A 13,953-nucleotide genomic window follows, 5' to 3' on the forward strand; every position below is an offset into this window, starting at 1 on the left:
TTGATGCTTTGACATTTGAAAAGCTAATGTGTAGACTACTATTATTTAATATTATAATGTTACATTGTAATATAATATATTATTAAAGATAGTTAGAATTTAATTATTTCAAAATTATTAGTTAGTTCCAAAAAAACAAATGGCCCACCTATCACTTTCAAATTATTGATTTATTTGTAAATAGTAATATTATTGTCCATATTGAAATATTAACCAATAGTATTATAAAAATACATTTAAAAAATTGATAAAAACGATTCAAGCTGTATTAGTCAATAGAATCAGTAAGTAATGTGTTTTTTAAGATTTTAAATAAATATAAATGAATAAAAACAAAAAAGACACATTTTAATTTATGATTTTGATTGGTTATGTATTGACATTTCATAATTTTGGGTGAATGCATTAACTTAAAGGAAGGAACTAATAATAAGTTTTTTTATTAAAATATTGTATATCAATTTCACGCGTGTGAGTGATCCAGATTAAAAAGTTTATTTTTCTGTCTATCGATTTCACCAGTGGTAACTGATCCAAATTAAACTGTTTATAAATGTCTTTCGTAAGATTTGTATATCAATTTCACCTGTCTTTTCTTGAATGCAGACATATATTTCCAGTTGCCTAGCTCTCCAGAACAATATTTTACTCAACAAATAGCCCGAGTCAATTTAAGAATACCTGAATCGCAGAGCGATGGAAGCTATCTTCTTTTCTGTTAAAGTATTATTTTACCCAACTAAATACCCTGAGAAAACTCCAGAGCAATCGAAGCTATCTTGTTGGGTCTAATCTCAATGCAATGGAGAAACTCATGTCCAATGGCCACAATCATCTTCATGTTCAGGATAAGCATGTCTTTCCTCTGGGTGAACGTCCCGACTTGTCCCAGGTCTGTCATTCTTATACATTTCCAGTCATTGACCTCAAAGATCTGGATGGGCATCATAGAATGAAGGTAGTCTATGAGATTAGGCGGGCATGCGAGGAGGATGGCTTCTTCCAGGTAAACATTTACATTTATTATTTCTTTTTTTCTTTTATCTGGGTATCGCCTAAATTCAATATGGATCATTCAGATCATTAACCACGGAGTGCCAGAAACTGTGATGAAAAGCATGATGGACATTGCCAAAGAGTTTTTTGAAATGCCTGTGGAAGACAGGGTTTGTCTCTATTCAGAGGACCCACAGCAGGCTGTCAGGGTTTCTACAAGCTTCAACGTCACTAAAGATGAATTCTTTGATTGCAAGGATTTTCTTAGACACCCATGTCATCCGCTGGAAAAATTCATCAATTCATGGCCTCAAAAGCCTGCACTTTACAGGTAGTGACAAATAACTTAAAAGAAAAATAAAAACAAAGAGTGTTTTTCACTGCAATTCACCAACAAATGTGTATGACCCCTTTTTTCTCGTTTCACATTATTGAAACAGAGAAGTTGCAGGGAAGTATGCCAAGGAGATAAGAGTACTTATTCTAAGGCTTCTGGCTGCCATTTCTGAAGTTCTTAGACAAGATTCTGATTATTTGAATGCAATCTTTGGAAAGCATAGCCAGGTACTGCTGATAAATTACTATCCTACATGCCCAAATCCAGATCTTACCTTTGGCGTATCACCTCATTCAGATTCAGGTGGCATTAATGTTTTGATGCAAGGAGATGTGAGTGGCCTGCAAGTGCTAAAAGATGGGAAATGGTTTGCAGTAGAACCAATACCCAATGCCTTTGTGGTGAATGTGGCTGATCAAATTGAGGTTTATAGTAGAATAAATGTTATTCGCTTTATACAGACTTCCTCTGTTCAAAACTTATTTTGTTTTGGTTGGTCTGAATTTTGAATTGTTTTTGTGTGAGTTTTTAATAGGTTGTAAGCAATGGAAGATTCAAAAGTGCCGAGCACAGGGGTGTAACGAATACAACCACTGCACGTATATCAATTCCGACCTTCTATGGGCCTTCGTTGGATGCCTTCATCGCTCCTGCAGCATCCACGGTGGATGAGGAGCATCCGGCTTTATACAGAGGACATAAATTTGAAGAATACATGACAGCATTCTGGAGCCAAGGTTTGAAGGGCAAGAGCATTTTGGATCGCTTCAAGATTGAAATCAGTTCATGATTGAGAAGTGTGAAGTATAGCTGCTGTTGTTAGCTATATACCTTCAGTTTGGTGTCCTATTTTGTCAGTTAAGTTAGCTGTCATTCTTCATCACTTTGTTGCCAGTCTCTTTTGCAGATGTATAGTGCAGATAGTTGTCTCACGGTGTGCATAAATATGTAACATTTGATGAATACAAATATTGAGTTATTCAGCTGTTCGCAGTCTCTGTTCTATCATTTTTGCTGTTTTCTTCTGTTGTATCAGTCTGATTGTTAGAACACACATATGTTGGTATTGACGAATCAGATACCCAATAAAGTTTAAATATTTATTTAAAAAATACCTGATCAATCTTACGTTTTTTGGCTGGAAGGATTGTCGAAGATACCCATGTTATCCTCTACGGGAAGTCATCCACTTATTGCCCTGCATCGTACGGTGACCGGAAAAAATCAAACCTTTAACAAGAATTTATAAATAATGAGTATTACAAATTCAAAATTAATTTTTTGAGAGAGGTTGCATGGGGAGTACTCTAAGGAGATGAAATGTAAGGTTTAAGTCTTGTGACTGCAATTACTAAAGCTCTGCAACAGAGAGCAGTCAATTTTTTCGGCGTATTTTATATTTTTTTGTTTTCTTTATCTAAATTTTGTTTTTGCTGCTGAAAGATAAAGGGTGGAGTCCATAGAATTGAGCAAGGAAGAGTTGCAGGTGAGGATACAGTAAATTATCACATCCCAGTAATAAGCCTAGAAAGGCAAAAAGACAGCACAAGAAAAGTCAGTATGACAGTGCACTCAATAGTTAATAGAGGGATGAAACTGCCTCAAAAAATGTGGTCTCATGGACTGCAATAGTTGCAGGATGTGTACAAAACAAAATTGTTGAAAAGAGTTAAAAGATTTTAGGCAAAACGTGATTGGCAAGTGTAAAGCAAAACTCCACAACCTTCACCGGCATCCTCCATATCTGTACTACAATGAGAGCTTTTGAATAGGTTATCAATGCCCATCATAGCATTAAATGAGTGATCCAAATAAATTAGTTTATAAATAGACATCTTGATACAGACTGACTTCTGTGATTTATGAGGCACAATCAAATCGATCCCCCAGATTTAGGAGACCGAGTGTATTTGGTATGTTTAGAAATAGTTAGCAGTAGCACAAAGTAGTGGGGAAACAGTTGTTACGTGACTACAGAAACTAGAAAGTTAGAGTTTTGTCTGGAGTGGATGACTTGGTGAGCAAAGGAAGATTGGTAACGATGGGGGGATGGATAGGAGAGTCGGACTGAGTTTATTGTATATATTTACAGAGTTAATGAAATGATGTCTTCTGGATTCTCCTTGCTGTTTTCTGAGTAGACTTATCTGTATTCAGCTAATTCTTTACTGATAACTGTTATTTGTCTGTTTTCCTTCCATCTCTGTTTGCTATGGTTAATAAAAAAATATCTTGAATGTTTGTACATAAGTAAGTCGATGATATTTCAAGTTTACAATAGAGAAGCCAGTGTCTGCATCAGTTTGGCATCAGAACAAAACATTTCCTGTGTCTGAGAGTCACCATGCTCTATATTAGTATATGTGTCTAGCTTCTCCATTGATCCTGGTTGTCCTTTTATTACATTCAAATTATATATACGGCTGCAACATTTTACATATGTTTAAATATGTAGAGCTGATAGAAAGTTAAGGGTTGAAGTCAAGGAGTTTAGAGTGCCAATTTTTTTTTAATGATTCTAGTTTACGAATTGGTGGAACTCAGACATAATGTTGAGTGGAAAGAAAGTTACTTAGTCAAATTTTTCACATAGGAGTTTGAGGAGACTTTAGGGTGCAGACCATGTTCTTTTCAGTAGCATTCTTCTAGCAGATTGAAGAAACTGTAGAGTTGAAGACAAATTTTAGGCATTTGTGATGGAGAAGAAGCCTGCAGCTTGGAAAGGAGAAGACACATCAACTTGTGGATGGACGTTGCAGACTTTTGTGGAGTATTTTGGAGCAGCTTGTTTCTCTGATGCGTCTGAGATACTCAATGTCGTCCAAAATTTTCTTGGCAGAAAAATGCTCCAATGGTGAGTATAGAAATTGCTTTGTGAAGTTTCTAAGGTGATCAAGTAGGAGCCTGGTCAGTGAAATTCACTGACTTACAGTAAATTTGAAGAGATAGCAAATGCTGAAGTTTATAGGGTAAACGCACAGGCCTTTATCTCCCTACAACAAAGAAAGTAGAGATGAAGAGCTTTCTGTAGTTCCAAGACAAACAAAGGTTGTTATGATGTGGTTAACTCTACATAAATGAAGAAGAAGAAAACATTTGACTCTATGAATGACTCATATGTCTTTTAAAAGAAGTTTGTTGGTATCTATTTTGGTGGAGAAGTCTAAGTTGAGGTCATTTTGTATTAGCCTGTGAAGCATTCACTTTTAACTGTGGCCTCTAAATTTATATTAATTTCGTTAAAAAGATGAAGAAGAATAGCAAAAGAATGTTGACATATGGTTAATATGGTTAATAGATCATTCATTTCGAACAGAAGAAAGTTGCAGCTCTGTTTTGGGACTGAAAATATATTTATGGACTTATATCATAATGTGAAAAACAGGATAATCAAGTTTGAAGAAAGAGTAAGACAAAGACAGATGAAGAACTTAATAAAGGACCGGTAAAAAGAGTTGCAACAATTAGAGTTTGAGTTTGACGACTTATGGTATATGTTGGAAGATTATGAGGCATGCAATAATAAGAAGTTAAGAGAAAGAAATCTACAACAAAGGCAAGGCATTAAAGAGTTGTGAGAAGGTGAAAAAGAATTGTGAGGATGAATACTCACTTTGTGAGCAAGAGCCATTCTCAAAGAGGAAATCCATTGAGTCAAGCATTAGACAAGGAGTGGAATTGCTAGAGCAGGGAAAGATGGAATCCCTTGAAGAGTTGGTAGAAATATTAGTAGATAAAAGACTCTTGAATGAGATCTTCCAAGAGTTCAAGGCACAAAGATAGATGAATTGGGTCATGATAAAGAGGATGAGTGGGATGGAGTTGTTGAGTTGTGTTAACCCAAAGAAGGGGAAGGCATTGGAGAATTACAATGTAGAACAAGAAGAGTAGGAAGACTGCAATGAGAAGGAAAGTAGCTTATCACAAGAAGAGGCCCAAATTGTTGTGGCAGTGAAAACGGTCCACATTGGAGAGGAAGCAACAATAGATATGAAGATCTTTGAGGGCCCATATGTGATGAAGATTTATTGTTTATAGAGAACACAACTTGCTGGAAGTAGCTAGAGGAATCTCTAGAGAATCCCATTAGTGAGGAAGGAGTAGGAGATCATCATTTTCTTATAGAAAGAACAAGGGTGATTGAAAAGAGAAATAAAAGCACAAACATTTGTTTTGCAGCAGAGGACAAAAAAGAAAGAGAATTGACTTGTGAAAAACATCATGCAAAGCCCAGAAACAAAGACCTCATGTTAAAAGAACTTGAAAGCAGGCCTAAAGGGCATAATGTAAAGGTGAAGGCACATGTGGGAACTTTTTATTCTCTTCACTTTATTTCTGTTTTAAATGATTTATGTGCAGGTGATACAAATGTTGTGAAAAGTAATGATGATTTTCAATGGAGAACTCCTAAGCCTTCAAGCAGCTACGAAAAGAAGAAGATAAATTGGCAAAGAAGGACGACCTTTATTCCAACAAGTGGTTGAAAGAGAAAGAAGAAAAAATGTGACGATTTGAAGAGATATCTAATTTGGTGGAATGGAACATCATGAATTGATTCCTGTTGAGACATGGACCAGCTAGGACTCGAACCTAGGACCTTCCATACGCTGCTGGAGTGCTCTACCACTGAGCTATTGGCCCCTCTTGGACCAGTCCATCGTCGGTCCGAGTGTGGCTTATTTCCAACACCATCACCCCCCCTTAAGCCACACCTCTCGCGTGCTTGGAGCTCCTAGCCTGGACCTGGCTCTAATACCATGTTGAGACATGGACCAGCTAGGACTCGAACCTAGGACCTTCCATACGCTGCTGGAGTGCTCTACCACTGAGCTACTGGCCCCTCTTGGACCAGTCCATCGTCGGTCCGGGTGTGGCTTATTTCCAACACCAACAATTCCTCAAGTCAAAAGAATGGTTCTATCATCTATTCAAAACTTTTTCCTAGATGTTTGATGTGGTAGCATCTTCGAATAAAAGCAATCTCACACCACAAAAAAAATGTAATCTTTAGGTTATCATATATTGAAGTTTGCTTTCATGTAAATAAGCTTTGAACCATGAGATTCAAAATTTTAAAAGAGGGGGAGAATGATGCAAACTGACTCCTATGATTTAGGAGGCACAATCAAACCAATCCTCCAGATTTAGGGGACCGAATCTAACTGTATTTGCTACGTTTAGAAATAGTTAGTAATGGCACAAACTAGTGGGGAAACAGCTGCTATGTGATTACTAAAATTAGAGAGTTAAGGTAAGGTCCCATGGGGGCTTCAGCTTCTATTTTCAAGGATGAGGATGCTTCATGAAGAAGACAAAAAATTGCTACGGGATTATTTGGAATCTTCTCGACAAAAATAGTAGCCCCTACATTTTAGATCTTCATATTTAAGCAGTGCAAATGGGGTGGGGCTAGAAATTGCCTCACCAGCTTAGGAATTTAATTTACCATTTGTCAAACATCTAAAAGTTTAGATTCTTGCCAAAACAAAATTTAAAGGGAAAATGCAAAATTTTAGAGGGAAAATGATGTTTATTTTATTTCCTTTTTTACCTTGTATGTCCATGTGACCACCAGCTTCCTTAAATTCCGGAGATTAAATTTTTAAGCTGATCTGCATTCTAAATTCATAAGACCACCAAGTTTAAAATATTCCTAAAAAATCTCAAGAGTGCTCGCCTAAATTTTTTAAGATTTTTAGGAAGCCCCCTCCATGAGAACTTACCCTTAGAGTTTTGTTTGGAGTGAATGGCTTTTGAGCAAAGGAAGATATTAAACTAGAGATTGGTAACGATGGGGGGATGGATAGGAGAGTTGGACTGAGTTGTAAATATTTGCAAAGTTAATGAAATGATGTCTTACATATTCTCCTTGCTGTTTTCTGAGTAGTCTTATCTGGGCTGATAACTGTTATAAGTAAGTTGATATTTCAAGTTTACAACAGAGAAGCAGGAGTGTCTACATAAAGATGATAATGAAGTTTTTCTTTAAAGCTTGTATATCAATATTATTCCCCGTACACACATATAAATACAATTAACAGCCCTTTTCTCTTGAAATGTTTACTTTATAAGCTCTTTTATCAATTTCATTTGTCAATGAGTGATCCAAACAAAACAGTTTCGAAATAGACATCTTTTATTATAATACGAGTTTTCCATAAAAACTCGTATATTGATTTCACCTGTCTATGAGTTATCTAAATTAAACAGTTTATAAATAGATTCTTTTATGATAATGAAATTTACTTAAAAACTTGTATATCAGTTTCACCTGTGGTGAGTGATCCAAATTAAATTGGTATAAATAGATGTCTTTTAAGATAATGGAGTTTTCCTTAAAAACTTTATCAATTTGACCTGTCCATGAACGATCCAAATACAGCAATTTATAAATAGACATCTTCTATGACAATAAAATTTTCCTTAAAAACTTGTATATCAATTTCACATATCAGTGAGTGATCCAAATAACACTTTATATATAAACGTCTTTTATAATGATGGAATTTTCTTCAGCAATTCTATCAACTTTTGCATGTCTTTTCTTGAATGCAGACAAATGTTTCCAGCTCTCTAGCTCTCTAAAATATTATTTTACCCAACTAAATGCCCATCCGCGGAGCAATTGAAGTTATCTTCTTTTCATTACAAGATGACATCCAAAGCCCATGTTGGATCTAATCTCAATGCTATGGAGAAACTCATGTCCAATGGACACAATCATCTTCATGTTCAGGATAAGCATGTCTTTCCTCTGGGTGAACGTCCTGACATGTCCCAGGTCTGTCATTCTTATACATTTCCAGTCATAGACCTCAAAGATTTGGATGGGCCTCATAGAATAAAGGTAGTCGATGAGATCAGGCGGGCTTGCGAAGAGGATGGGTTCTTCCAGGTAAACATCTACATTTGTTTTGTTCTTTTACTTTCTTCTAGGGATCGTCTAAATTTCATATGAATCATTCAGATCATGAATCATGGAATGCCAGAAATTGTAATGAAAAGCATGATGGACATTGCCAAAGAGTTTTTTGAAATGCCTGTAGAAGACAGGGTTTGTCTCTATTCAGAAGACCCACAGCAGGCTGTCAGGGTTTCTACAAGCTTCAATGCCTCTAAAGATGAATTCTTTGAGTGGAAGGATTCTATAAGACACCCATGTCATCCACTGGAATTTATTAATTCATGGCCTCAAAAGCCTGCACTTTACAGGTAGTGACAAAAAACTTAAAAGAAAAATAAAATCAAAAAACGTTTTTCAAAGGAATTCACCAACGAGTGTGTATGACCCCTTTTTTATCATTTTACTTTTTTTTGAAATAGAGAGGTTGCAGGGAAATATTGAAAGGAGATAGGAGTACTGGTTCTAAGGCTTCTGGCTGCAATTTCTGAAGCTCTTGGACAAGATTCTGATTATTTGATTGCAATCTTTGAAAAGCATTCCCAGCTACTGCAGATAAATTAGTATCCTGCATGCCCAAATCCAGATCTTACCTTTGGTTCAGTACCTCATTCAAATTCACTTGGCATTACTGTTCTAATGCAAGGAGATGTGAGTGGCCTGCAAGTGCTAAAAGATGGGAAATGGTTTGCAGTAGAACCAATACGCAATGCCTTTGTGGTGAACGTGGCTGATCAAATTCAGGTTTATTGTAATATAAATATTAGTCACAGTATACAAACTTCCCCTGTTCAAAACATGTTTTGGGAGGACTGGATTTTGAATTGTTTTTGTTGTGATTTTTTTTAGGTTGTAAGCAATGGAAGATTCAAAAGCGCCAAGCACAGGGCCATAACCAACACAACCAGTGCACGTATATCTATTCCCACCTTCTGTGAGCCTTCGTTTGATGCCTTCATTGCTCCTGCAGCATTCATGGTGGATAAGGAGCACCCGGCTTTATACAGGGGATATAAATTTGAAGAATACATGACAGCATTCTGGAGCCAAAGTGTGAAGGGCAAGAGCATTTTGGATCGCTTCAAAATCGAAATCAGTCCCTGACTGAAAAGTGTGGTATATAACTGCTGTGGTTAGAACATACATATGCTAGTACGGAGAGTGGACACTATCGTGTATGGCAATACTTTATGAAAAATAAGTTGAGTCTTTTGACTCTAGTGTTTAGATATGCATTCAAGCATGAGAAGTTTTGACTTTCGTCTTTAGATGTGCATTCAAATATGAGAAGTATACTTTGAAATAGGTATTAGATGTAGTATATTTGATTTAAATTTCAAATTTTAAAAAAGATCTTGAACCTTTCCAAAGAATATATAATCAATAAGTGAGTAAGGCAATTTTAATTTTAATTCTCTGCAACAGAGAGGTTGCAGGTAGTACTCTAAAGAGATAAAGAAATGGTTTTAAGGCTTGTGACTGCGACTTCTATAGCTCTGTGATAGGGTTTCTGTTATTCCAACAATATTAACTGTGTAACTTTGATGAAAATTATGTTAAATTTCTAATCTTAAAATTGGTAAGCTAAATCTAGGTGGATAATGTCTATAAAAATATGTGAATGTAGGTGATAAAAAATTGGATATGGTAAACATAAATGTGTGTTTATATGGATGAGGGATAAGAATAAGTGTATAGAAGTATGTGTAATTGGTAGATGGATAATATAGAGCAAGAGATTCTAGTTTGTTAATACATTTATGTGTTAACTCACTCTTCAAAATAGAAACAAAATAAAATGAAAAATGATAGAGGGATGATATACTTTGAAGTGCATGTTAATCTTAGAATAATCATGAATCTAAAATATGTAGCACTCACAAAGATGAATTAACATATATATATATATATATATATATATTAATGAAACTAATGTGAATAAAAAATATTTTTAAAACATGTTCTCTCACTTTCCCATTTCATTCATACTCTCTCCTTTTCCATTATTACACATTGTACTTAATTCTAATAAGACCCTTCAATGAACCTCTCACACATGTTAGAGCTTTCCCTTTCTAAATCTATCTCTTAAGATTTCTCTTTCTAAATTGTTGAAATCTAATATATTATTTAAGATCTGTGGATGCATCAAACTATCTATAACCATTACTGATACGCTTCCCCTATCTCTTATGATTTCCTTCTCCTTAACCTCTAGATTTCTTTTTAAAAAATTCAAACATGTCACTAAAACCCTAAGTGAAAAAGTGGTAGCACTCCTCTATGATCAATTTTATGCCTTATAATTTATGTTGACTGGTTCTCTTCATAATCTCACTTAGCTTTTCTCACTTCATCCCTTGATGCATCATGTTGTTATCGACCCCTATCATTTGCCACCATTATTTGGCCATGCTTGCGTACACGTGGTACTAGGTCTCAGTCATGTTGTGCCTTGGAGTTTCCACTTGTCTTGTGTCATGCTAGCTTTAATGATGATGTGTATCCTTTGTGCTCAATTGGCATTCTCTAATTGGGTCATTGTTGCACACGTCTAAATTATGCATAGTATTTTGTAAACATTGGCAGTTTTGCGACAAATGGCTGAAATATAGTTCATCGTGGTGGCTCTTTGTTTCACAACCTTGAATGTGGGTCCATTCTCATTCTTACAATGCAGAATGCTTGTTAGCGCAATTGATCATATTTGATTATAATGGTATCACCCATTCAAAAAGTAGCTATGTTGTCATACTGCATGTCGAGGGGAATTTTGCTGTGACAGGATCTACTCTAGAAGCATATTAAGGCAAATTTCCATAAGATGAATAAGTGCCAAAATTTCATTGCATCGCAGCATACTACATAAAATTGTGATATGTGATATTCGTCAATCCTTTCTCATAAACAGTATCAATGACAGAATCTTAAACAAAATTGAATCTATGCTATCTTTGTGGTGGCGTTGATATTTTCAAATTTCATGCAATCATTTAATGCAGAGTTGGAGAAGGAGCAAATGCTTTTAATAGGATTGCTAAAATAAAACAAGAGAATTCAAGATTATTTCAGCATTATTCCAATAAAATTTGTAAGAATTTTGATTCTTAAATATGGTTTCATGTCATTCAATTATGTAGCACCCTTAGGTCTACTCTATTATGCTAGGAAATAGTTACTGAGACACAAGTACAATACTCATGCAAAATAAGAAGAATGGCTTACATATACACTAATCAATAGGAGCATCCAATATATCTTACACATTTCATTCAATAAGTTGATCATCATAACATACACATGGCATAAACATGATCAACATCAAATGCACAATAGATCAATTAGCATGATTGATACCTAATATACATATTAGGCCAACAAAATGATCATCAAATCATAAATACACATGCTTAAGAAGACAACATTACAAAAAACAAGCATAAAGAATAATCCACATCATATAGCATAGACATGAAAACAAGACAATGCACCCAACACGGATGTAAACACTTGCAATCATGGTCTCTTCTACTCACAATATGACCAGAGACGAGTTTCTCATTGGAGACCAAGTCTAATGGCATCAAGGATGAGAAACCTTGTGTCTAGTGAAGGAGTGACATACAATTGGGTCTCACCTTGCGTACCCCATGAGGATACCTAATTAAAATGATCTAGTTAACTCCCAAAGAATGTCATGCCCTCATGCTTACACTAAGTATTTACAAGAACTTCCAATTGTGTCAATATATTGACAATCTTGGTTATTTTTATTACCTAATATTTTTAGTCATCACTTAATTAGCAAACTCTCTGCACATCTTTTCCACTAGATCCCTTAGCTAAGTCAAGATCCACTCTTTTCCTACACCCTATACCACAAATTCTAGGTTCATGATGCCAAAACACTATTTGGGAGATATTTCAATGCATAATTTTAGACCTAGCCTTGTGTTTGCACCCCCGTGAAGGGTAGGACTACTTCTATAAGAAAGGTGTGTGGAGGACCGTCAGATTTGTGGTTGGAAGAAAAGCGCCTTGATGATGAGAAAGATTAAGCCGATACTTGTATGAAGATACCAAACTAATAAGAAAATAACTGTAAACTCTTAACTCATTCTCTTCTTTACTTTGTGATGCAAAATTCCTATCAAATAAGAAATATGAATAAGCTTATTCTTTTAATTCCATCCTTGCATTTCACATGGTTTTTATGTTTAAAGGAAGTTCATGTAGTAGAAAGTAAGATGTTGCTTTTCAAAAAATATTGTACATGCAATTAGTTGCACTTTATTTTATGCAAGTTGATTTAAAAATAATGCATTGACTGTCTTTCAGTAAGTTAGTTTGTTACATCTCTGACCATATCGTGAGTGGAAGAGACCATGTTTACACGTGTTTACATCCATGGTGTGTGCATTGCCTTGTTTTCATGTCTATGTTACATGATGTGGATTATTCTTCATGCTTATTTTTGGTGATGTTGATGTCGAACACTATTGGCATTTCTTTTAAAGTTTTTTAGAAATGATGGTAAAATGAACTTAGAAGAGAACATTTAGATTTGGGTTTAAAATGAACTTAATGTGTTATTAAATGTTTAATTTTTGCTTTGGATCTTGTGTGATTTGTCTCTCAAGTTTGGGGTTGTGTGTTGGTGAGAGCCCACCGCAAGGTGACATGACTTAGGTTCTCTTGGTTGAAGGACTCGTTAATTGTGTATTTGTGATTTGATGATCATTTTGTTGGCCTTAAATGCATTAAGTGTCAATCATGCTAATTGGTTTATTGTACACTTGATGTTGATCATGTTTGTGCCATGTGTATGCTATAATGATTAACTTGTTGAATGAAATGTGTAAGATATATTGGATTCTCCTAATGATTAGTGTGTATGTGAGTCATTATCCTTATTTTGCATGAGTGTTGAGCTTGTGCCCAATTGGCAATCTCCTAGCAATGTGGGGTGGACCTAAGGGTGCCAAATGGTTGAGTGGCATGAAAACCATATTTAAGAATCAAAATTCTTAAAATTTTCATTGGAGGAGCTATGGTTCTAGTGTGTAAGTGGTGGTTCTCAGTTCCTTTCTTCAATTTTATCAATATGTAATATGATGTAAGATGTATAATTCAAGATGCCGAGTCCTTTCTTGTAAATGTAATATGTTATAATGGAACCTCCTATTGGGTGGAATGTAAAAACCCCATGGTGGTGAAGGATCTATCTTCTTATGCATATTCTCTTATGTTGATGTCGAACACTATTGCCATTCCCTTTATAGTTTTTTAGAAATGATGGTAAAATGAACTTAGAGAACATTTAGATTTGGGTTTAAAATGAACTTAATGTGTTATAAAAAAAATAATTTTTGCTTTGGATCTTATGCGGTTTGTCTCTCAAGTTTGGGGTTGTGTGTTGGTGAGAGCCCACTGCAAGGTGGCATCACTTAGGTTCTCTTGGATGAAGGACTCCTAGAATGTGTTGGGAATCCTTTCTCTTATCTCTTAAGTGATTGGACTCATTTTACAATATCTTGTAGGCCTCATATTCCTTGAGTAGTGTCCCTTAAACTGCTCTTAATTGTGTTGGAGATTGAACGAGGTTGTCCATCTCAGTCTCCTAGTTATTTTCATCTTGACCTTATAGTACATCCCCAAGACCTAACATAAGGCTTGATAAGTCATCCTAAAGTATTCTTCAAAAGTATCTACATTAAAA

General features: G+C 35.3%; 1 protein-coding gene and 1 pseudogene across 1 annotated transcript; both read left to right on the plus strand.

Annotated features, from left to right (window-relative positions):
* Positions 1–553: 553 nt before the first annotated feature.
* LOC131046812 (protein DMR6-LIKE OXYGENASE 1) lies at positions 554–2,341 on the plus strand. The gene is made up of 4 exons (XM_059209807.1): positions 554–1,006; positions 1,080–1,327; positions 1,437–1,758; positions 1,869–2,341. The coding sequence occupies exons 1-4, from the start codon at positions 803–805 to the stop codon at positions 2,121–2,123; spliced, it is 1,029 nt and encodes a 342-aa protein (XP_059065790.1). The 5' UTR covers positions 554–802; the 3' UTR covers positions 2,124–2,341.
* A 99-nt stretch (positions 2,342–2,440) lies between these two features.
* LOC131046811 (protein DMR6-LIKE OXYGENASE 1-like) lies at positions 2,441–9,429 on the plus strand (annotated as a pseudogene).
* Positions 9,430–13,953: the final 4,524 nt, after the last annotated feature.

This window comes from Cryptomeria japonica, chromosome 8 (assembly GCF_030272615.1).
Source record: "Cryptomeria japonica chromosome 8, Sugi_1.0, whole genome shotgun sequence".
Taxonomy (NCBI): Eukaryota; Viridiplantae; Streptophyta; class Pinopsida; order Cupressales; family Cupressaceae; genus Cryptomeria; species Cryptomeria japonica.